Genomic DNA, 22,275 nt, shown 5'->3' with positions numbered 1-22,275 from the left:
GCGCTCGGCTTTTCCAGGGGTGTGACGTTAGGGGTACCGTCTAACAAAGAAGGTGACTTCGCTGTGTTGCCTTGCAGCGACTGTTATGCGAAGGCGTACTGGAAGCTATAAATTGCACCTTCGTTAGAAAAGATGCTGTTTTTCCTTAAATTAAAAAGAGGGCAATAAGGTTGTGAAAAAAAAAAAAGAACCTTCAGTTTGAAACACTCTGTCGCAGTTTTTAATCTAGCGCTAAGCTCTTCTTAAACATCTCAAAAACGCACAAACCAGGGCATGCCTTCGGTCTATCTATATCCGAAATGTTTGCGGACGAAAATCTATTGCATCTTCACTGAAGTCAAAACTGAATGTTTTACTGGTGGATTATGCCTAAAAATTTTGGAAAAATTTTCAGGGGCAAGATGTTGAATGTAATTTTTCTCAGTTCGTATAACTTCACAGTAACAATCAATATGTCCGCAGGTCTTTCCTCGGCAGGCGTCTGTATGTTTTAATTAAAATGTAATGATGCAACCCGTTGGTTTTCTGTGGCACTCTTATTTGTCTCCTGCGGGTGCAAGCAAAAGTACGGAGGAGAAAATTTGCTATGCACCGGAAGCGTAGACCATTCCTATCAGAGCGTTCATGAAAGTATCTTACAATATTCCAGAACTGCCTCGCAATTGTTTAAAAATGGGCACCATTGATTATTTTTGGCACTCTTATTTACTCGTATCGAACACAGGACCAAGTTTAGAAATAGAGTTTTTCTACGCATCGCAATTTTTGACCATTCCTTTGAGCGTGTGCATAATAGTATATATACCTATGTATCCCGTACCCCTAAGTATCCCTACGTTATCCTACCAGCCAGCATATCCCATCGCACTCGTTATCATTTCCAAGTTTCTCGAACACCGGCCCATGTCGTTATTTTTGTCTCTTCGTTTTTTTCCGCGCACTGCTGCGGGCTGGAACGGTCTACCCAAAGACATCACGGCCATCTTGTACTTATCGAACTTCGCCGATAATCTTTGCAGTGATTTTTTATTTTGTTGACCCTTACCGACCGTATTCTTTGTTCACGCCTCTTATGTAATGCCTTTCACCGGGCATTTAAGGTAATTAACTATTCCACGAATGCGTTACATACAATATCCTGGAATTCTTGACTTTGGTTCCTACATGATCAGTGATTTTCACCAACTCATCACACTTTTAAATAACTCAAAGAAAGGTTTTTCTCGTTTCTCACTGAACATTTAGAATTTGAATTACTCTCTTCCACATCAAGGCGCCACGACCGAAGGGCAAGTGAAGATATTCGGCAAAGATTATTCTTCAATTATATTGCCTGCCAACTTCCTATTTTTAATAGCGAAGTAATTCGAATAGTATACTCACGATAAAACACAAAATATGCGGGAACCTTCCAGATCTAATAAAACAAAACGCCCAAAAGCTCCGTGACCACTGTGCTGTCAGCCAAAGACACCTGAGAGATAGTTCTAACAGGGCTAGTACATGCCTACTTATGGAGGTGATGTAAATGTGGAAGTAGGATCGACTGTTGTTCACGATGTCGGCGACTGCTGCAGGTGCGTACCATAAAAAAATAAAGAAGGAAAGCTTCATTCTTTTCCGCTCAGGGTATGTGGCGGCAGTTCACCGCGTTTGAAACTTTCTTTTTTTTTTTTTTGGTTTTCGAAGCTCACAGCTGTGACATGAAAGCTTACGGCAAAACGAATTATTTTCACATACTTCTAAATGATTCGTTTTATTTAGTACATATCTGTACTTCTCCCTTTGGCTGAATAAATAGTCCGAAATGAAATTGTTCAGATCCGGTTGGAGTAATTTCTAAATTTTTTATTTATTGGTTCTTACTTACGGTGCCCGCTCATGGCGCTCCTGATGAGGATGATTTTATTTATTCTTGTTCATTTCGCCGGCGTACTTGTTTTTTCTTTGTCAATAAATATTTCCAGGCTCATGCAGAAATCTTTGTGAAGCTTTCTAGATGCACATCCTTCGCTGGAAATGTCACTTTTCTATTAGCCATTTTTCTTCTTTCATTCTTCAGGATCTTGGGCTGCGTAGATTTCCACTGGCTAGCCCCTCTTCTTGTGTGCCTTTTTTTTTTTTTTTTGCTTATGAGCTTCTCATTTCCATCTTGTTCCTCTTTAATCTGCCAGGGAACCACCCCGCGCAGAAGCACTCCTAACAGAATCTGCCAGCTTTAAAGCGCAGTCGCCGGGTGGCGGACAAGCGGCCTGTTGCAATGTGGTACAGATATACACTAACTATAGTAGGGGTGGTTTCACCTTGCGGAATAACTGCCAGATGGTGTTTCCCATTCGACCGATGTGGACGACCATATCGGGGAGTATTTTCTTCCAAAATTGAATCAATACAGAATTTGAAAAAAACACTACGTCTACTCATTCGTTGCGTTTCTGTTTTCTTCACGTATTCAGCCTTTTGTTGTATCACTTGTTCACACACGTGTAGGGTTACGTGTGTACAAGAGCTTTGGGACATATGTCATATAAATGTATTCTTGCGATGGTTGTGTGGAGCGACCGTTCCATTTAGAAGAATATTATAAATGGAGGCCAATTAGTTTAACCAGAAAGCGAAGTATATCTCTTCTAGAGGACACATAGCAGGCTTCGAAGTGCTCTGTTCTGTAGTCGAGCAGCCCAAGAACCTTTCGGTCACTTTCAGCGCGCCATCTAGGTGCATTCTGACGCAAGTGCGCGAGTTGTTACTTGATGAACATAACCTTAGAGCACTTAAAACAATGAAGTGATTTTCGCTCCATTTTTTAAGGATTTTTGAAGATTTCAGACTGATTGTGCTGCATGATAGTAATGTTGCCTTGCTCTGGTTCAACCCAGGGAAACGCAGTAAAAAAAAAAATACATTTTACCATATTTCTGTACGCTAAACCGAACTGTCTCGAGTTATTATAATGTAGAAACCAATGTACCCAGAGTGAAGGTTTGGGCGAGTTGGTGTAACCTGATCTAGAAGGAATGTTTCCAGCTCACAGCAGCAACCTTAAGCTGCCATACACCTTTCTAGTTGTAGCATACTGTAAAGCATCTTGTATCTCTTCTGCAAGTCTGGTGGTTTTTGGTTTGGTTTGCGGTTTTGGTTCATGGGGTTTAACGTCCCAAAGCGACTAAGGCTATGAGAGACGCCGTAGTGGAGGACTCCGTAAATTTCGACCACCTGGGGTTCTTTAACGTGCACCGACATCAGACAGCACACGGGCGCCTTGCTTTTCGCCTGCATCGAAAAGCGGCCGCCGAGGCCGGGATTCGATCCCGCATCCTTGGGAACAGTAGTCGAAAAGGTTCACCGTATGAATTGGTGGACGTAATTTCCGTTAAATATACAGCCTTCTTATAGCCATTTCAAACGCACGTTAGTGCAGAAATCTCCAAACAGGAAACTTTGATGCTTACGGCACAATAAGTATCGGCGATATCAAAATTATGTTCATTGTACGGGGACATTACAGCAACAGCTTAATATAGACACTCCAAATTCCAAATTCTCTCGATACGACTCTCCCTCAAAAATAATGCGTGATAATGGCATTGAACTTCTTGAACATAGAAGGAAAGAACTTACGACTACGGTTACTTTCCATGCTTTGTAAAGGAAATTTAGCATTTGACTTTTCATCTTATCTGTCTTTCAATATCTAGGCTTACTCAACACCATCATCCGAGTTCACTAACACCTTATTCCGCACGGACGGATGTATTCAAGTTTTCGTTTTTTCCCCGAACTATTACAGATTGGAATGACTCGCTGTTTCCTGTTACCATTGATTGATGCATTGTTTATGTGTAATATTGTTGTATTTTACCACCCTGCTGAAACTTAAGCAAGGTCTGCATTATGGAATAAGTAAATAAATAAATAAAAACATTTAATAACATGTCAGCTTATTGAAGGACGGAGGGTGAAGTGCAGCATTGGTCAAAAGTCCTGAAGCTGAAGGATTCTCGTCTCTACCACAAAATGAAGCTGTCACGGTGCCATTAAAGACTGAAGGGAAATGAAATGATATGAGGTAGTTTCTTGCTGTGATAATAAATTATTTCGTGGAATTTTAAAATCCGATTTGGTCTTTATTCTTGGCATGATGACACCAATAAGCGCCTAATATGAAAATACTTTGACTTCAAGACTTTGCATGTAAACGCTGTCGAGTCGAGTTAGAGGAGAACAGTATGAAAAATGCGAAGGATGTGCGGAAAAAAATGGAGTCTGAGGCTATTTGCTAGTTCTTCGTCGAGGCGCCGCCGTAATCGCCGCTCGTCGGGTCGGGTTCATGCAAGCCCAGTAGGGTCGAATCCACTCAACTCGACTCCTCAACTGGACCTCCGAAGTTGGGCCCATGTAACATTTGCTATACCCTCTGTTCACCTTTCTTAACCGCCGACATTGCAAAGAGTACAGCCTCCACAGTTATATGTTCTCAGAACAGAAGAATATTTAATGCAACCTGCCTTCCTACCTTCACAGAGCCTTCATAAGAGAGTATATGCTCCAAGCTTTGCGTATAGTTGGAAATCAAATTACTTTGCCATCCCGCATCAGTATTTGGAATTCAGAAGTGGCAAAAGAAATAGGCATTTCTGAACCAATTAAAAAGCAGCTAGTGCATTCGTGCACGTGGTATAGGAAAGTAAAGAAACTTGCTGCTGCAGGCCGCTGCTACCTGGAAAATTCGCAGTAACGGCTGGCACTTGTTCTCCCATATCAGCTTTACATGACTACAGCCTCATTTCTTGAGCGGTGAGCAGCTCGGGAAATATTATTACGCGGAAACCTGAAAACCGCTCCTTAGGAGCCACGATCCAACTAAAGCCACAGTACGCGTACTTAAGAAAAATGGATCAGCTTCGCAATAATAAAGACAAGGACGAGCGTAGAGGATTGAAGTCAAGCACTTATAATTTGGAAGAAGAGCAAGGGAGTTGTGATTTTTACATGCATTGTTCAAGGTATGGATGTGTATTTCTTTTGTGTATTCACTTTCTCAGTCCCCTATAGTCCCTATTATACTACGTGCATATCATAGCGACGTGTGATCCATGTCGCTGAGTAGTTTCTAAGCACTCACAAGAGATTGTGGTTAGTAAAACTGAACATCATCGAGCTTAACCGGTTCAATGGCGTGAGTATAAGCGTAGCTTTTCTATCATTCATCGTGTCGATGGTTTAATAATAACACTGACTCCACTTCACCAAATCCGGAATCGCAGAAGAACTTGTGAATGCAATCGAGAGCTTCACCACCCAACGAAACGGTTTCACTAGAGACATTATGTATAAACCCCACTTAGTGCTCTCCAGCAGAAGCGTTATTGCCACCACGCTAAAATTACAGCGCTATCATTTTCTATACTTGGCGTTTCTTCACTGCCCTTTATCAAGGGAGACATAAGCGAGAAAATGTTCAGACGAAGCCACGTAATCGCCGACACAGATTCTAGAGCCCGCAATCGCTGCCGACCCAAGCTGCTTCTTGGCCTTGTGGTGTTTGGTTGCAATCGTCCTCTTAGAAGCTTGCCTGGGGCTGTCCCGTCCGACAGAAAGTTGAGGCTAGCCTGGAGAAAGCGGAACGGAGAGCTGTGGAGTACATATTAAGCCACTAAGTCTACGCTAGCTGCATATTAGGGTAAGTGCAATATTTCGTATGACATAACTTGCAAAACAGCGAGTCAAAGAGGAAATGAATTCATGAGTGACCAATTATCTAAGGCAACACTTGAAATATTCTGTTACTTCATAGCTACGCTGTACGAAGGCGCATAGACACACTGCAGCATTTAGATGAAATAACAAAAAAACGTCTCTACGTCAAATCACTTTTTAGAAGTGTGGAAAAACCAATTTTTGTCTTCACAAGAAGCGCTCGAATTTTTTGCAGCAGCTTTGGAATTCGTTCAGCTCATGAAGATGTTGCACAACCAGTGGCCAAAAGGGAAACAGTTGCAAATTTGTGCGCATGTACCTAAATTTATTTTATTTTTTTTTTCATGGTGCACCACATCAAAATTCTTATCTAAGTCCCATCTTAACATTTATCTCATGGAACTCCCTCTCTCGTCGCGATCTACGCAGGAAGTGGCACTAGCCAAACTCGTAAACTTTAGCCGTCTTTTAGAGGCATTAGCTTTTCTTCTTAACAGTTTATTGTATGATGAAGAGCAGTTGGCCACTACGTCTGCGCCAGCTATTCCTTATGCGATCGCACTTGCTGGTGGAAATGAAGTAAAGGAACCCATCCACCGGTGCCCAAAAATAGAATCTCCCCTTACTCTATTCAACAAAAACTGCTAAAAACTTCTTCGGGAATTTGATTTTTTTTTTTTTTTCAGTCAAAGAAATGCAGTTGAAGCAAGTTAGGCCCAAGACCTGCCTAGCCAGGTGCGTGCACCTCCTAGTCTTGCTTTCGTTGATTACACGGGCGGTCGATGGCCGAATAACGACTGGAGGTAGTCAAAACAACGGCGAATGCGAGAGCATCTACCTTCGTTACAACCAAGACCACGTGATGTGTCGGCAGCATGCTAGCACCTGCCAGCCCATCGCATCCGGCATCGAAGACTCGGACAAGGACAAAATCCTGATAGCGCACAACCGGTACCGAAGCCAGATTGCCACTGGAAACACCACGCGCTTGCCCCCTGCTGCCAACATGATGGAACTGGTGAGCGTTTAGTTCGATGGTGCGAGTGGTAGTAAGCAAGGCGCTTAATTCATTGTGCACAGTTTGTGATATCATCACATGTCCCCTATACTGCACAATTACTGGCCCCTCACTCCTTCGACTGCGCATGTTGCCCCGCGTCAACCTCAGCAATTATGTTGTTCTCCAATGCCACCTTGTACCTTAGACATGTCATATACTTTCATCACTTTCTTTGTACTGTACTTCATTACTTCTATCGAATGAAATAGAAAAGGGTGCACGGCAGCCAATGACATACAGATGCAGTGCATCTGGCTCCAATTGATGGTGCTCTTGTAGGTATATGACCTACTTTTTACTACGCTCGCCTTCTATCACTGTCTAGCATTGTCTAACTTCTGTTCCTGATTTTATAAACGGAGAGAACGTCCACTGACTCCCTTCTATGGCTGAGTGGTAAGATTCTCGTCTATTAATCCTGGAGTAGCCGGGCCCGAACCCGACCCCTGCAGCTAGTTTCGATGGAGGCGAAACACGAAGCACTACGTGCGCTGTGCGATGTCAGTGCACTTCAATGATCCCCAAGAGGGCGAAATTATTTCGTAACCCCCACGACTGCACCTCTTTCTCTCTTCTTTCTCTCCCACCTTCCTCTCTTCATTTAGTGTCCGGTAAAGGTGTTCACCGAGTAGTGTGACGGATACTGCGTCTTTCCTTTACTAAAACCTGTTTAAAATGTTATAGGACGTGTTCGTATCTAAATATGGGCCACCTCAGTGGAAAAAGTTTTAAAACTAGACAGTATGGTCCTCTTGGCGCAGTTCGCACATCTTCACTCACTTTTAGAGGCAAAAACGATTGATGCGTAGTTTTGTGGTGACATGAATGCAGCACTGTTGTCTTCGAGAGTTACATTTAACCTGAAAGGCTAGAGACACAGCGCGGCAGTGATAAAATGTTTTAGTCAGATCATAACCGTCAGGTCCGTTAGTGCGATGCCTCTTAATATTTACTGCTACTGTAGTAGCTAAACGTTTCATACTAATCACCAAATGAGATAACACAGCGTTTACCTTAAGTATACTTCGCTCCATACCTGTGACAAGGTTTTATCGGTTGCTAATTTATTGTCTAAAATAACACAAACCTGAAAGAAGTACTTGTTATAAAAACGCTTTCCGGTCTTAAGGTTCCCTACAGAACCTCATGATATGGATGTTCTTTTTTTTTTTTTCGTGTGTGTAGTCAAATGTGTCCCACAAGAGCGATTTATTCAATAACCTTGAAGCCTATTGCAGGAATGGGACGACGACCTCGCAAGAGTGGCTCAAGCGCACGCAAATCTTTGTGCCAACCAACCTTCTTGCTCATCGTGCATGAGAATCGGTACGCTATTGTCACATTTCATTTCATTTCATCCTTAAGGGCCCGAGGGCATTACATAAGGAGGGGCTACAGTTGGGCTAAATACAATCTTGATGAAGGCAGGCACAATCAACACAAACACTACAAATTGTAAAAGGCAAGAAAAAAATATATAAAGAGCATCAAGGTATTCGTGGTATCATGCAGAAAAGGCAACAAATGCACGTGCGGCGGCAAGCAAAGTTGAAAGCCAATGAATGACTGATGGTAACACAGTTGAAATGCTTACACATCTTGGAAATGACTAGCGAGTTTTGTGCTAATGATTTGCTATCGACGCATTTCACTTCGTTATACTACGGTCTATTGATACTTCAGTTCTTCAGTTAAAGCAACTGAAAGGCGCACAATGATTATCTTTGTAATGATTCTTAATGAAATTTTATGGACCCAGTGATGTGATAAAGTGTATGTACGTCAGGCAGCTAAGATGTTTATATAAATCGCGATCAACATCGAAGGTGTTGCTTTGTTTAGCTTCAAAACAATACACGCGGTGTGCACAAGGCGGTAAATTCCCCGCTTTGGGCACATCGCAAAGGAAACGGGCAAAGAAAGCTGACTGCGTAACGTAGACTTCCAGGCAATCGCTTCAAAGCGACTGTAAGGATTCTGATACACAATCATTGTGCATGTTTGGACAACAAATATGTATCATTTAACACTTGTCCAGAGCACGACAGCAACGTGCTGAAAAGTCAAGAAAACCGAATGCGAATTGATCTGTTTCTGGGCGATGCATGTGCGAGAGAAAACGCATAGACGCATACAAACCACTAGGACATGCACACGGTACCGAATAATATCCCTGTGAACATAAGGTCACAGGGGCACGGACACTCAGAAGGCGCATACTGCGTTCTTTTTCTTTTTTTTTTATCCATCAATTATGTGATTTCTCTTTTTGGCATCATTTGTGGAGATCTGGGAGGGGTACCTTCTCTCCCGCTCCGCGGAAGCGGCGTCATCTCTCACTAACTGCAGAGTGGTCCGGGGAAAGAAAGGGGGAACATGAATACGTGTGTACAAAGATGTCATTTAATTATCGTGTAAATAATGCACATAGTTAGCTGCCTAGCTAAAAAGCATCATCAACAAGGGTATCCTCAGCAGAAAAAAGCTACATAACAAGGGCTTACTGGCTGATGTAAAGGAGCGACGGTACAGTGCATACCGTATTTTTTGGGCCAAGCCATGCGCCTGGCCTGCAAGGAGGAGGCGCTCGTGGTAACTATCGCTCGTGTCACTGTTCTAAGCCAAGACGCCTTTGTGGGCTGTGTGGAAATCCACGTAGGAAACTATAGCACTACCTTCATTACTTCTGCTTTAAGATGAGGGAGCTATCCCCTCGGACAGTTTGGCACGAGCACCCGATAAAGACACAGGTAAAGCAAGTTTTTCACACACATATAACCTTGAAATAGAGATATCGTTCATTATTGTCCGTGTGACCATTAGTTGCATGGTTTGGAGCAAAGTTTTTCAATACTCAAAATTTTGCAACGCTTCCGCCTGGATTTTTTTTTTTGTTAGTTTTTGTTATAATTATGTGGCAGCGTATGATGTCGTATGCAGAGGCAAAAGATAGGCCATGTTTGATGATGCTCCGAAAAAAATCGGCGGATTAAAAAGAATGTTTTCTCAGGCAATATGATAACCACAGCAGTTTAAATAATTTTCACTTTTTAATTACTTTTTCTCTCCCGCGTAAATGCAGAGAAGTTCCCAATAGTTGGTCGAACGGGCTGCTTGATTCGCACGGACAACGAGGACAACAATCGCGATTGGGAAGGTTGTATCGGCCACATGTTCGAAGAGCACAGCAGGCTGCCCGATACTGGTCTGAATACACCAATAAGGACAGCTCGCGGCGCCGAAAGCTTCACGCAGGTGAGGAATGGTTCACACTTCCACGCAAAATGCGTCAGCACGACCCAGAACTACATCATCCAAGGTACATCGAGCGCGAAAACCAATTAAAATCAAGCCTTCTGAACTGGAGATCAGAAAACATTATCTGTCCAAGTGAAAGGGTGCTGGAGTCTACTACCTCTTAGCATATACCACAATTGCCAGTTTCAGTTATGCAACTCGTGAAAAATTTTATAAGGAAATTGCGTGCTCCGTTTACTTTTGTCCGCACCGATACCTATTTTTCAATATGCGATTATGACAACTCGCAAACTGTTTTACAGAAGTAGATGCCAGAGTACTTGTTCCCATAAGAGAAATGTACAACAAGCGTTCAGCCAATAACCGCGGCTACGATTTTGCAGTGTGAGAAGGGCTTATAAGCCCTTGCAAATCAGTCTCAATACGTGCGTTCTAGTTCATTATTCGTATGCAAAAGCTGCTTCCACGCGCAGTGATCGTAGCAAGATATCGCAGCAGCAAACGTTCTTCATGTTCATTCGATAGTATGTCTTTATCGCAGTAACTCCATATGCAAAAGAAAACAGAAAATGAAGGCAACTTATACGCTGAAATTGGAGAGAATCTAAATATTTGTATTGCCGCCAGAATATAATTTCTACAGTATTGATGACACCCTTACAATCACACAATTCTCTGTATGCGCATATAGCACTGGTCGAAAGAATCGAGTGACTGAAAGCATAGGTTGGCACAGACTATTCAACAAAATAATACAGCAAAAGTTAAGAAGATTAGATGTAAAAACTTGTGACGAAAGCTTTCAACCGCACTTTCCATTCATCACACGTACATACTCTTTTCTTTCGGTGCAAAAATTAATCCCCACTTGCTGCCATCGATTGCATGCCCTCTCGCTTTCCTTGTTTACGCAGCTGGCATGGGCCACAACATGGAGAGTGGGATGCGGATATGTGAAGTACCCATCGCAACGTTCTGGTCTCCGCTACGAGAAGCTTTACACCTGCGCCTATGGTCCCGGGTGAGTAGAGCCTTAACTATCGACCTAATCATATTTTCTTCACATTATCATAGAGTCAATGTTTGGTCGACATATGCGTAGACATCTAGACATAGTGATAGAATCTTGCAGTATACTGCGAAGTTCGAATTACAATCAGACCTGCCATGGTGACTCAATGGTTAGAGCACTCAGTTGCTGAACCTAAAAATACGGTATCAATCCGGACTGCGGCGGCCACTCTTCGATGCAAGTAAAAAGGAAGGCGCCCTTGTGCTGTACGATGTCATTGCACGTTAACGATCCCCAGTTGATCAAAATTTCCGGAGTCCTCCACTATGGCGTCCATCGTATAGTCTGAGTCACTTTCGGCCGTTAAGCCCTACAAACTAAACTAAACCAATTACAGTCAACTGCAGCTGCTAAGATGGTTTATGGTTTATGGCGTTTAGCGTACCAAAGCGGATCAGGCTATGAGAGACGCCGTAGTGGAGGACTCTGAAAATTTTTACCACCTGGTATTCTTTAACGTCCGCTGAAATCGCACAGCACACGGGCGCCTTGCTTTTCGCCTCCATCGAACAGTGGCCACCGCGGCCGGGGTTCGAGCCCACTTCCCAGGTCACAGAAGTCGAGTGCTCTAACCACTGCACCACTGCGGCGGTGTGCAGCTATTAAAAGGACATCAGTGACATGGAAAACGGGAAGCAACGACGCGTGTAATACACACGTAAATATAGAGCAAATGAAGAAAACGAGATTGTGCTAAACATTGAATTTATAACACAGCCAAAGCTAAGTCACTGAAGAAAGCGGCATGCTAAACAAAATAGCTTAAGGCTTAACGTCATCAGGCTGTTAGACAGAATACACTCAGAAGTCAAGTATATATTGAAAGTGAAATTCAGATTTAAATGAATGAATGAGACCAAGAATTCGAGAATAAATACTGCCTCGTTGTTTCAAGCATAAGTCTTAGTTATTTTTCTTCTGCACAAAACTTAACATCTTTCCCGCGCATTGTAGATGACTGTCTCCTCTGAATATCCCCATTAACAGTTCACACATTAGGCTAATGTGCGAACTTTGTATGTGTGACATTTGCAATTCCTAAGCATTGGTTACACAAATCACAAAAATAACCGAGGCCAGGAAACGTTTGCTCGCCTTTCTTACGAAAAACAGAAGGATGATCCAAACGTCCAGTGATGGTTAATAATGTCGTACGTGGCAAGACCACACAGTGGATGATGAAAAACGTCGTAGTTAGCAAAGGTTTGGTAAACAACTCACTGAATAATGTGTATTAGGAGGTGTGCATTATTTAGTGCCGAAAACATTAGCACTGCACTTAGCTTGAAGCAGCTTCCAAGCCGACAGCGGACCGTTCATTAATATGGGCTTCTTGGAACAGAACTTCAGGCGCTCTGTGGTGGCGGTGCCGAAAAGGTAATTTCGCAGTTATTAAAATCGTACCTTTATATGTTTGTGATGTTTGGCGTTTCTGGAATGGGAAGCGAAGCGACTTCCACGAAATCGAATCATAAAAAAAAAAGTTGGTCTTCAGCTCATAGCTGACACCTCGAGAGAAAAACAATATTTCTTTTAGCCATCTCTTTCTTTAGTTGACGATAAGAAATACGCCGCGTGCGCAATACTAGCGGAGTGTTTCTCTTTACTCAGTAAAAATCTTACCTGCTATGTGGTGAAGCATGTAGTGTTGTCTCTTCTGTTGAGAGTATACCGGAGTGTCGCACAGATCAAGGAACTTTAAGCTTATAATAAAGCTGACCGAACTGCAATAAGCCCACAACCAGCCATTTTTATTCGATGAGGCAAACTCAAACACTCAAGCGCTTCTTAGAGCACATTTTTGTCACAACGTTAAAATTCCTCACACTTGTTTGTACCTGGTATTTTTGCAGGAGTGCAGGAATTTTATTCTCTATGTTTTCATAAATTATTGGAAGGTGCACGAAATTAACGCTTTTATTATAAACATATTACGGTACTTATGTTTGCTGGGCGATGACGGTCTAAAACCTTTCCAGCTCAATATGTCACCTTTTATTTTTCTAACCATTCATCGACCAGAGGGTTCAGCGCATGTTTCTCAAACCTGCCAGGTTGCGCCAATAGAGCGCTAGCTCTTACAGACCCACTCACCGATTTCGCTGATGGCAGTTTGGCTGCTCTCGACCTGAAATAAACTAAACGAAGATAAAACACTTTATGTGTGGGAGTTAGCCTTGAACGTGCAGCGGTGCGCTAAGGTCAGCCTCACTGCCCATTGCGTTGCGCTACTGCACCATCGCCGCCACAGCCGAATACTTAACCCGCGTGTTTAAATGCTAGTTGTAACGCACCTCATTCACATTGGTTTAACCACGGTAAATGGCCTTTGCTAAAATTATAATTCAGTTTCCATCGGAAACAGGTTCTTTCTTAACTACTTCCCGAGACTGACATTGAAGCCAAGGAGCCAGCCAGTGCATTGGGCTCTTGTCAGAGCTCGGCTATTATCCATGCCGAACTGAAGCAGATGTAGAATGCCGAAGCACAAATAGGGCTGTGTGAAAGTTAACAAGCTACGCCAGCTTCAGAATTTCTGCGTGAAACATTTCAGATGGAAATTCCGACTTTTGAGAATTGATACGCCTTGACCAGTCAGAAATTCGTTAATGATTTTCAAACTTTTTGCTGCATTTAAATCCAAGAAGTGCTTCAAATAATTCGAATTAATAACATTTTCACTGAAGACATAATTTCGAAAGAGGATTTTGCAAACGTCGTTTAAATGAAAATTAGTTATATCAGGCTTTATGGTGCAATTCGTTTAAATGAAAAAATTGTTTCAATTAAACTACTTTAGTGCAATTGATATAAGTTAGCATTCTAGTGAACATGTCTGTATTTTAATGATATGAGAAAGAAATGCTGAAAATTCTTCACAGTTTTTACTGATTACCGTTCGCCCTTCAAAAACTGCCCTGTAAAGATATGTCGACTGCCATTTGTCAATCTCCTACTTTTCTAGTAGACGTTTTGAAGTGTCCTGCTTAATTCGCAACTACTTGGCTTCAGTGAAAAGTTGTTTCAAACTACGTTGGTTCAATTGATATAACTTGGAATTCCAGTGAACATGTCTGTTTTTTAATGATAAGAAAAAAAAATACTGCAAATTCTTCACAGTTTTTAAACATTACCATGCGCCCTCCAAAAACCGCCCCCCTGGAAAAAATATGGCGACTGCCATTTTTCATTATCCTACTTTCCTAGTAGATTTTTTTTTTTTAAGTGTCCCACGTAATTCGCAACTATTTGCGAATGCGGCGTCACAGAATCTGGAGTCGCTAGCCCAAAACCATAAGGTGACACGCATACCCTAATGATATTTCAGCTATAGTAGCCTGTATACGCTGTCTTCAGAATGCAAAGCGGCTCAATTTATACTGCTCGCGGGTGCCATCGATTTGAACGACAACGTACATCAACTCGCGTGGAGTGACTGCTGCATGTGGGCGCCACTATGCAACTAGCAACGACCGCACTTTACTACTAGCCTAATAATTAATTCTGCAATTGTTACCTTCCTAGTTATACGCATTAGCTTACAATAGTTAGATGCCACTTTACGTGTAGGACTCCACGACATACTTACAAATTCCACTCGTTCCCAACCCGTACAAGGCGCAGTCGGTATCATGTCTGGCCCTCAACACGAAGGCCTCCCTGGGTTCAGAGTCAGTATGTCCTCTAAAATATTATTTAAGCGTATTTATATTTATTAAGGATAAATAATTTGTGACAGGTGGCGGCATTTATTTCGCATTAGCTGACCTGTCTTAATTACGTTCATTCCAAGCGTGACGTCGCGTTAACCCGAGTGTTGTGGGGCGTTTGAAGCTCTTGGTCATGTTACTTTCAGGAGCAACGAAAAAAATTGCAGGATTGCACTGAGCTTCGCTAAAAGCTTAATGGCAAAAACATTTCCTCCTTCTCTTTCAGCTCTTCCCTCTGCCTCTTCTGCATGTCTACGTCTTTTCTTCTACCTTAACTTGCTTGTTTGTGTGATTCTTATCACATATCTTCCTTTCTTTATTTCTTATCACATTTCTTTCTTTCTTCCTTTCTTTCTTTCTTCTCTTTGGTTTCGTCATCGGCGACATCGGCATCTCAGGACTCCCCTCTTCAATATGCAAAAATGAAGGACTAATTACCCGAAAGGGTAAATTATGTCGACGTCCGAACCTATTGCGACGTCTCGCGGACACGTCTCGCGGAATCTCGCGAACACATCTCTCAAAAACATCGACGATTAAAATACAATGGAAGACACTTGTCCGAGTACGCTATCCGTTTTTCTATAAAGCAAGAAAATGTTTTGCCTCTCACGTGTCCTGGTTCCTAGCGACGGAGAATGCATCGAAGATTCCCCCGCATATATATAATTGCTATTATTATACGCAATCGTGGTATTGTTTTTTTGCAGTACCCCTCAACGTCAACGTTAACAAAGTTCCCCATACAGCGTGCTGTTAAAACATGTACATGTAATGCCATATGGATCTTTCGACCAATGGGCATTATTCGCCCACTGCCAAGCCGGCATTCCTGCGACAAGGGACACTGAGGTTATTGTCCAAAATAACACCTTCTTCATTTCGCTTTTGTTTCAGCGGTAATACGAGAGGAGAGGACGTCTACAAAGTTGGCCAACCTTGTTCGGACTGCCCGGAGGGCACCTGTTGCGGAAGTTCATGCCGCAGATACGGCATTCCCCAGTCATACGAGGGCTTGTGCAGTAAGTGGAGTAATGTATACGCGCACAAAATTGTGAGGGGGGCCATAATGAAACCTGAGCTGACATTGCCGGAGCTGCGCGTTTCCCAGTGTAGACATAATAAGGCACATGCACGTATATTGGTGAGTTAAAAAAAAATAAAGAACGTAACAAGGTATAATGCTTGGAGGCTGAATATTCAAATGCGAAGGTTTCGTAAAATTTCGCATCTTTCTAAATACCTACTGGAAAACACTGAAGGATGCACCTCCTAGTGCTTTGCGCTAGTTTTATTTGCCGACACAATATTTCTAGGCGTTTCATTTAATAGTACTGATTGATTCGTTACTACAGGTTGGAATTTTTTTCGCCCCTAGAAATCAAGCTCATGTAAATTCGATTGACTTTATTACACGCATTTTTCACTTATGTAAACACTTCTGTCCTAAAAAACAAATATGATGTCCACAAATTCTCGGTAATGTTGATGATGAACGCTAGACAGCGATCCCTTATGCTTTTCTGAATAACAATTATTCGATTTATGTTTTTGCGTAAATCGGAAACTTTATTTAGACCCCAATTTCGAGGGTAGATTTTGTCTTGCGGCCTTTTACACGCGCAGCACGCCCTCCGCCGCTGCCTCCGCCCATTCCTCCTTCCACTATACCTCCTACAATAGCTTCCACCTTTTCTCCGTCCGGCATATATAGGCACTATACGTTAGCTGCTATACTACGCAGACATTTGCCTAAATGCGTTCAGCTTTAAATCTAGCGCTCTGTTGAGATGTTCTTCACACCTTTCTTTTTAGTTTATCCAGTCAGAATAGATTCAGGATTTGATCGTGTAATTTTCCGGTCATTGTATAGTTTAGTACTCCTTTATTTGCACTTTAAATTTCACAAAGAAGGTGAGCAATGTATTGATACAGATTGGCTGATTGTTCACACGGAATAGGACCCAATTGTAGAGCAATGAAAAGGGACAAATTTCTTCCTGCAGAAACGACAGGCGACGGCCCGAGTCCCACTCTGGACGAAGACGACCTGGTTTTGTCTTGCCTGTTCAACAGAGCCACTTCTCGCTTCTGCCGCTACAGAAGTGAACCCGCTGATGGCTTCACAACCAAAAACTTCTTTGCAAGTAAGCGTTCCCACTTCGCTGTTGGGCACAAAAAAAGAGTATCTGTCTATGAGAAAACACATTAGCAGACACTATCATATACTAGTAGCGCATTAGCATCACATACCGTAGCTGCCAGTAAAATGTCGTAAGGCTTGAAAGATATTCGAAGGCAACAGCTTCCTCCGTTTACTTTTGTCCATATATCTACGCTTGCTATACACATGCGGCCTTGATTCCTTGAATAAAATATCTAGCATACTTCAAAGCTGTGTCTGAGCTACCGCCACAAAACTATAAGCGGAGATATAGGAGCGTCCACTCTGCTGTAGATCGAGTCTATCACTACAGCTCTCCCATATTCAACCATTGAAACTTTTTAAACCTAACAGTGAATCTACTATGATAAACAAACAAAAATGAAAATCAAATAGAAGTATATAAATAGCCCAGTAATTAAATAAAATAAAATAATGAGCATAAAATGATTGGTCTCGATTTTTCCGCAAAACGTTTTTAACCAGTATTTTAAAATAAAAAGTTCTACGTGATCCGAGTTTGCCGCTTGACTTTGCCCTGTGGCTATTACTCCCAGGCAGCTTTCTGTGACTCCGCAGCCTACGCTACGCACGAAAAGGAATGAGATGGGCGTTTGTCAATATGCTCTACAGAGTCTTCTACCATAGCTCCAGCCACCTTGCACCTCTCTCCTAATCCTCCCTTTACAATTACCCACACCCTTGAAAACCGATCAATGAACAACCCATACCCATGATGTGGGGCAAAGGCCTGTCTCCTTCCCTTTTCCTGCGTAGCCTTCGCTGCAGAGCCACAATATATATACATATATATATATATATATATATATATATATATATATATATATATATATATATATATATATATATATATATATATATATATATATATATATATATATATATATATATATATATATACCTTTAGTAACTGTCGATATTTTTACCTGCCTGCAGGGGGCGTCGTCGAATCTGTACTGCAGTCTGGCCAGAGTGCGGAGGTGACGTTGGAACAGCCCGTTCGATCAAGCAGCGGTCCACTCTGTGTTGAAGTAGAATACAGCAAGGGCCCTAACGTGGCCGGACAGCCGGACCGCGGTCTCTTCAACTTGATCGTAACTCCGGTCAACAGGCCAGAGCGACAGAGGACCATCAACTTGTCAGGAAGCTCGACAAATATCGTGATCATGCGTGTCACACTTAACTACGACGTCCCCGTACAGGTAAGCCCTGTATGAACGCAAAAATTGGGGCATTTGCAATTGGATACTGCCAAAACGGGAAGTCGGTAAGAATATAGGTCGGCCGATAATGCACTGTCTTGAAAATTGAGCCTGTGCGTCATAATGAGACCAACGAGATAAATCAAGTGTGGTCTCGTTAATCAAGGCTTTTTGGAACTTAGTCTCCGACCTGTTTAGATGTTTGCTTTAGAGCCTCAAGAAAAACTGTCCGTGAACGACCGGCTCTTGTCAAAAAGAAATTTGTTGCGAACCACATTATTTTGAAAACCGAAAAGAGCATTTCTTAAACGCGCAATCTTTCTTAACCGCTGAAAGAACGTTAGAAAAAGAAGACATTTGTTCCGTGTATTGAAGATTTATATTTTACACGCATGTTATGCAGGTGAAATAATTCTTCTTTTCTTCCCTTTTCTTTTACTGCAGATCGGTTTCTCATTTGTTGTGCCAGGTGGAAGCCAAGCCCAATATGTCAACATCCATAAGATTGCCATCTACGAGAAGTCTTGTTCTGTGTAATGGGAATAGCAGCTCGCATCAGGTATAAATGTCGAGCTTGCGTGCAATTTATTTGCTTTATAATGAAAATATGGCACTTTATTTTTTGTATTACTACATGCCAAAACTAAGTAAAAGCGCCACAGTTTCAAAACTGCACTAGGAGGGACCTCATCGACTTGATTACTCATTTTCATGCGACTGAAAAATGGCTGGATACTGAATAGGTTCATGCTGCTCTTAAAAATAAAGCATACGTAAGCATTGTGCCTCTACTCATTCAAGTTGATTCTGTTCTTTTTTTTTTCTTTAGAGCCCAGCTCTTATGCTACCCAAAGCGACTTAGCCTGAGTCGCATTGGGACGTTAAGCCCAACAAACTAACCAAACTATTATGCGCCCCTTCAGCAGCTGAGTCGCGTCGTCCTTGGTGCCGTTATCGGTGTAACCGAGCGATAAAGTCAAGAGCCAAATATAATTTTTTTTTTATTCTTGGAAATACAATTTGGCTCGTGAGGAAAACGGTGTTTACGACTACATATACATGCATAAAATCGCCTCTCAAACTATTTACCTCAAAATATCGTAAAAAAACTTAAATAGCTAAGCTCAATTAAATTTCGCGTTATGGAGTATCGCAATCATCCTTGCAATTTTTTGCCACTATGAGCCATGAAACGTAGACCAGAATAGAGAAACCAATATCGTTATCATCATCATCCGAATTATACACTGGCGGGCAAAGATATCTGCCACATTCTTTTAAATAATTCGTTCCCTTGAAGTCCAATTTGTTACTCTTGGCCTCCCTTGGTTATCCTCTCTTCGCACTAGATGCCCTTTCTATGCCCATTTCCTCTTCTTTATTCACACTGCAATGCCATTAACTCGAGTTGTATACATCTGACCCACTCTGCACGCTTTCAATATCATAACGTTACACGTACCGTTTTTCTTTCCATAGCTCTCTGCATTTAGCCTGCACGTTTTAGGCCCACAGGTGAGCACTGGTAAGAGGCCACCATCGTATATTTTCCTCTTGAGTGATAGCGGTATGTTGCTAGTCATAATCTGCGAGTACTTGCCAAACACGCTCTCCATCCCAGTCTTATTATTTCTTTGTATGGACCTGCGGTTACTACCTGTCCTAAGCAGACATATTCGTCTACTATCATCATTATCAGCCTGACTATACCCACTGCAGGGCGAAGGCCTCTCCCATATTTCTCCAATTAACCCGGTTCTGTGCTAGCTGCATCCACTTGACCCCTGCGAACTTCTTAACCTCATCCGCCCACCTAACTTTCTGCCGCCCCCTGCTACGCTTTCCATCCCTTGGAATCCAGTTTGTTACCCTCAGCGACCATCGGTTATCCTCTCTTCGCACTGCATGTCCTTCCCATGCCCATTTCTTCTTCTTGATTTCCTCTAGAATGTCGGTAACTTGAGTTATTTCTCTCACCTACTCTGCCCGCTTCCTATCTCTTATACTTCTCTATACTTCCAGCTATCGTTACAACCTGACACAGATCAAGGACGAAATAGCAAAAGCCGTTCAAACGAGGCCCTTTAGGCAGCAGCGTCGACTGACCATCGATATGACGCGTCCTCAGCCGTAATGCACCGATGGCGTGGCAATCGCGTGCACAGAGATAAGCCACGACATGATGAACATCACTCGACGCCACTGTTCGGAAAATCTCATTTTCGGTGCATCTGCCGCTTCCTTCCAGTTGCATCCGACTACTATGCCCAAAAAAAGAGGCACTGAATAACCCGGAATAGTTGCCGTAAAAATAATCGTATATATTTCTCCAAAAACAAAAGAAGGCGTCGAACAATAGTTCCACTGATCTGTAACAAGATGACCGAAAGCCAGCTTATGTGACAGGCTTTTTGAAAGGAACCATGAACGGGCATTTACTAAGGCTAGGAAAAGCGCACGGACAGTTGGCATTCCAACGCTTGTTTTTGTGTCCCCAAAGTTTGTAATTATATTCACTAACAGCGAAGGTTTAGGCGATGAAAAAACGATGCTCCTCCTCTCTCCCAAAGTAGCGCATGTCGAGGGCCAAGAATAAAGCAAATAAATCATCTCGCGACTTCGTCCCGCACCCTGGCCGGCCCACGCCACTTGGACCCGCTCAATGAGGAGATTTGTCCACACTGCCCACCTTACTTCGATAGGGCAGGGCGACTAGAATTCGCGAGGAAGTGGCCCCTAATATGTGCTGAAGAGCAACATTTGACTAGTAACCAGTAAAATTACAGAGTCCACGCAAATCTTGTGTTGAGTCATACTCGCAAATATCACCTCTAAAAGTTCTACTATTAGAGTATGACCACCAAATCAATGAATCTATGACAAATAATATATAAAATGTATGCACACAAATGCTGGTACGATAACTGGAGCTGGTTAGGCCCACCATATAAACATAAAGCAGTGGACACAAGCCCGAAGGACACGGGACATTATTCAGTACAATCGTAGACACGGTAAGTGACGTAGCAAAATATAACGAGTATTGATGATTGGTTTAGTTTGGTTTATGGGGTTTAACGTCCCAAAGCGACTCAGGCCATGAGAGACGCCGTAATGAAGGGCTTCGGAAATTTCGACCACCTGGGGTTCTTTAACGTGCACTCACATCGCACAGCACATGGACGCCTAGCTTCTCACATCGAAAAGAAAGAATCGATTAGGACAAAAGGAAAACAAAATACCGTAAAAAGGAAAATACGCATACAAACACAAAGATTGTTGACTTCCGTAAATCGCATAACTAAACATACAGCGGAAATACAGGTCTTTATCGGCATATAGAAACAGCACGCATGTTCGACGGCGTCTAGAATGTAACGATTTTCATATGTGCGGGAAGTTTTCAAAACTCAGCCAAAGCCACCCGAAAGGTTGAGCCTGCTTGACGAATTGGCCGCATCTGAAGAAGTTTTAGTGTTTTGTGAAAACTGATGTTCGGCAAATATGTTTGTTCCTTGCTGGCTGTACTGCGTTTATGTTAAAGCAGGCAATAAAGAAAAAAAAGCCATTTTTATCTACCATAGACAGTTATAATGGAGCAAGGTTTTCGAAGAATAATATACGGTTTATGAATGAATGAATGTGCGCCATGTTCTCCTGTGCCTCTCCGCAAGCTCGGCAGATGGCTCTCTGCACAGCCGGGGATTAAAGCCGCTTGATAACGGGGATAGGGACTTTACCAAGGATGAGTCGAAGCGTTGGCGCCATGGAGGAAGGAAAGAACTTAGAAGAGGTCCTGACGTCAATTTTTTTGAAGCCGGCGCAGCTGCGCCGCCACCGGACGCTGCTGCAACATTTCTCCTCCTCCTTTCCCCTTCGCATTTTCTTTCTCCGCGACGCTCACGTACCTAGGGCCATTGGCAAAGGTGTTGCTAGTGGCCTGAGTTTTCATAGCAACAGCGTCGCCGTTGCTAATGGCCCGACTTAGTTAACACTAAATTTTGACGTCACTTCCGCCGCACTTTCTCCAATGCATTGGGAATGGCAAGGGCCTCTCCCACTACCGAAGGGTTCGGAGCGCACCCGCG

General features: G+C 42.7%; 1 protein-coding gene across 1 annotated transcript; it reads left to right on the top strand.

Moving 5' to 3' along the window:
• Positions 1-5,526: 5,526 nt before the first annotated feature.
• Positions 5,527-18,805, top strand: LOC146185684 (CRISP/Allergen/PR-1-like). Its single transcript, XM_084606600.1, has 9 exons — positions 5,527-5,683; positions 6,387-6,718; positions 7,999-8,086; positions 9,843-10,015; positions 10,933-11,039; positions 15,698-15,822; positions 16,807-16,947; positions 17,922-18,187; positions 18,632-18,805. Exons 2-9 carry the CDS (start codon positions 6,395-6,397, stop codon positions 18,722-18,724), a joined length of 1,317 nt encoding a protein of 438 aa, XP_084462726.1. The 5' UTR covers positions 5,527-5,683; positions 6,387-6,394; the 3' UTR covers positions 18,725-18,805.
• The last annotated feature ends 3,470 nt before the right edge of the window (positions 18,806-22,275 follow it).

Source organism: Amblyomma maculatum, chromosome 6 (assembly GCF_055883805.1).
Source record: "Amblyomma maculatum isolate TAMU_Amacu chromosome 6, ASM5588380v1, whole genome shotgun sequence".
NCBI lineage: Eukaryota > Metazoa > Arthropoda > Arachnida > Ixodida > Ixodidae > Amblyomma > Amblyomma maculatum.
The sequence above is the reverse complement of the archived record's forward strand: the minus strand, read 5'-3'. Positions and strand labels throughout refer to the sequence as shown.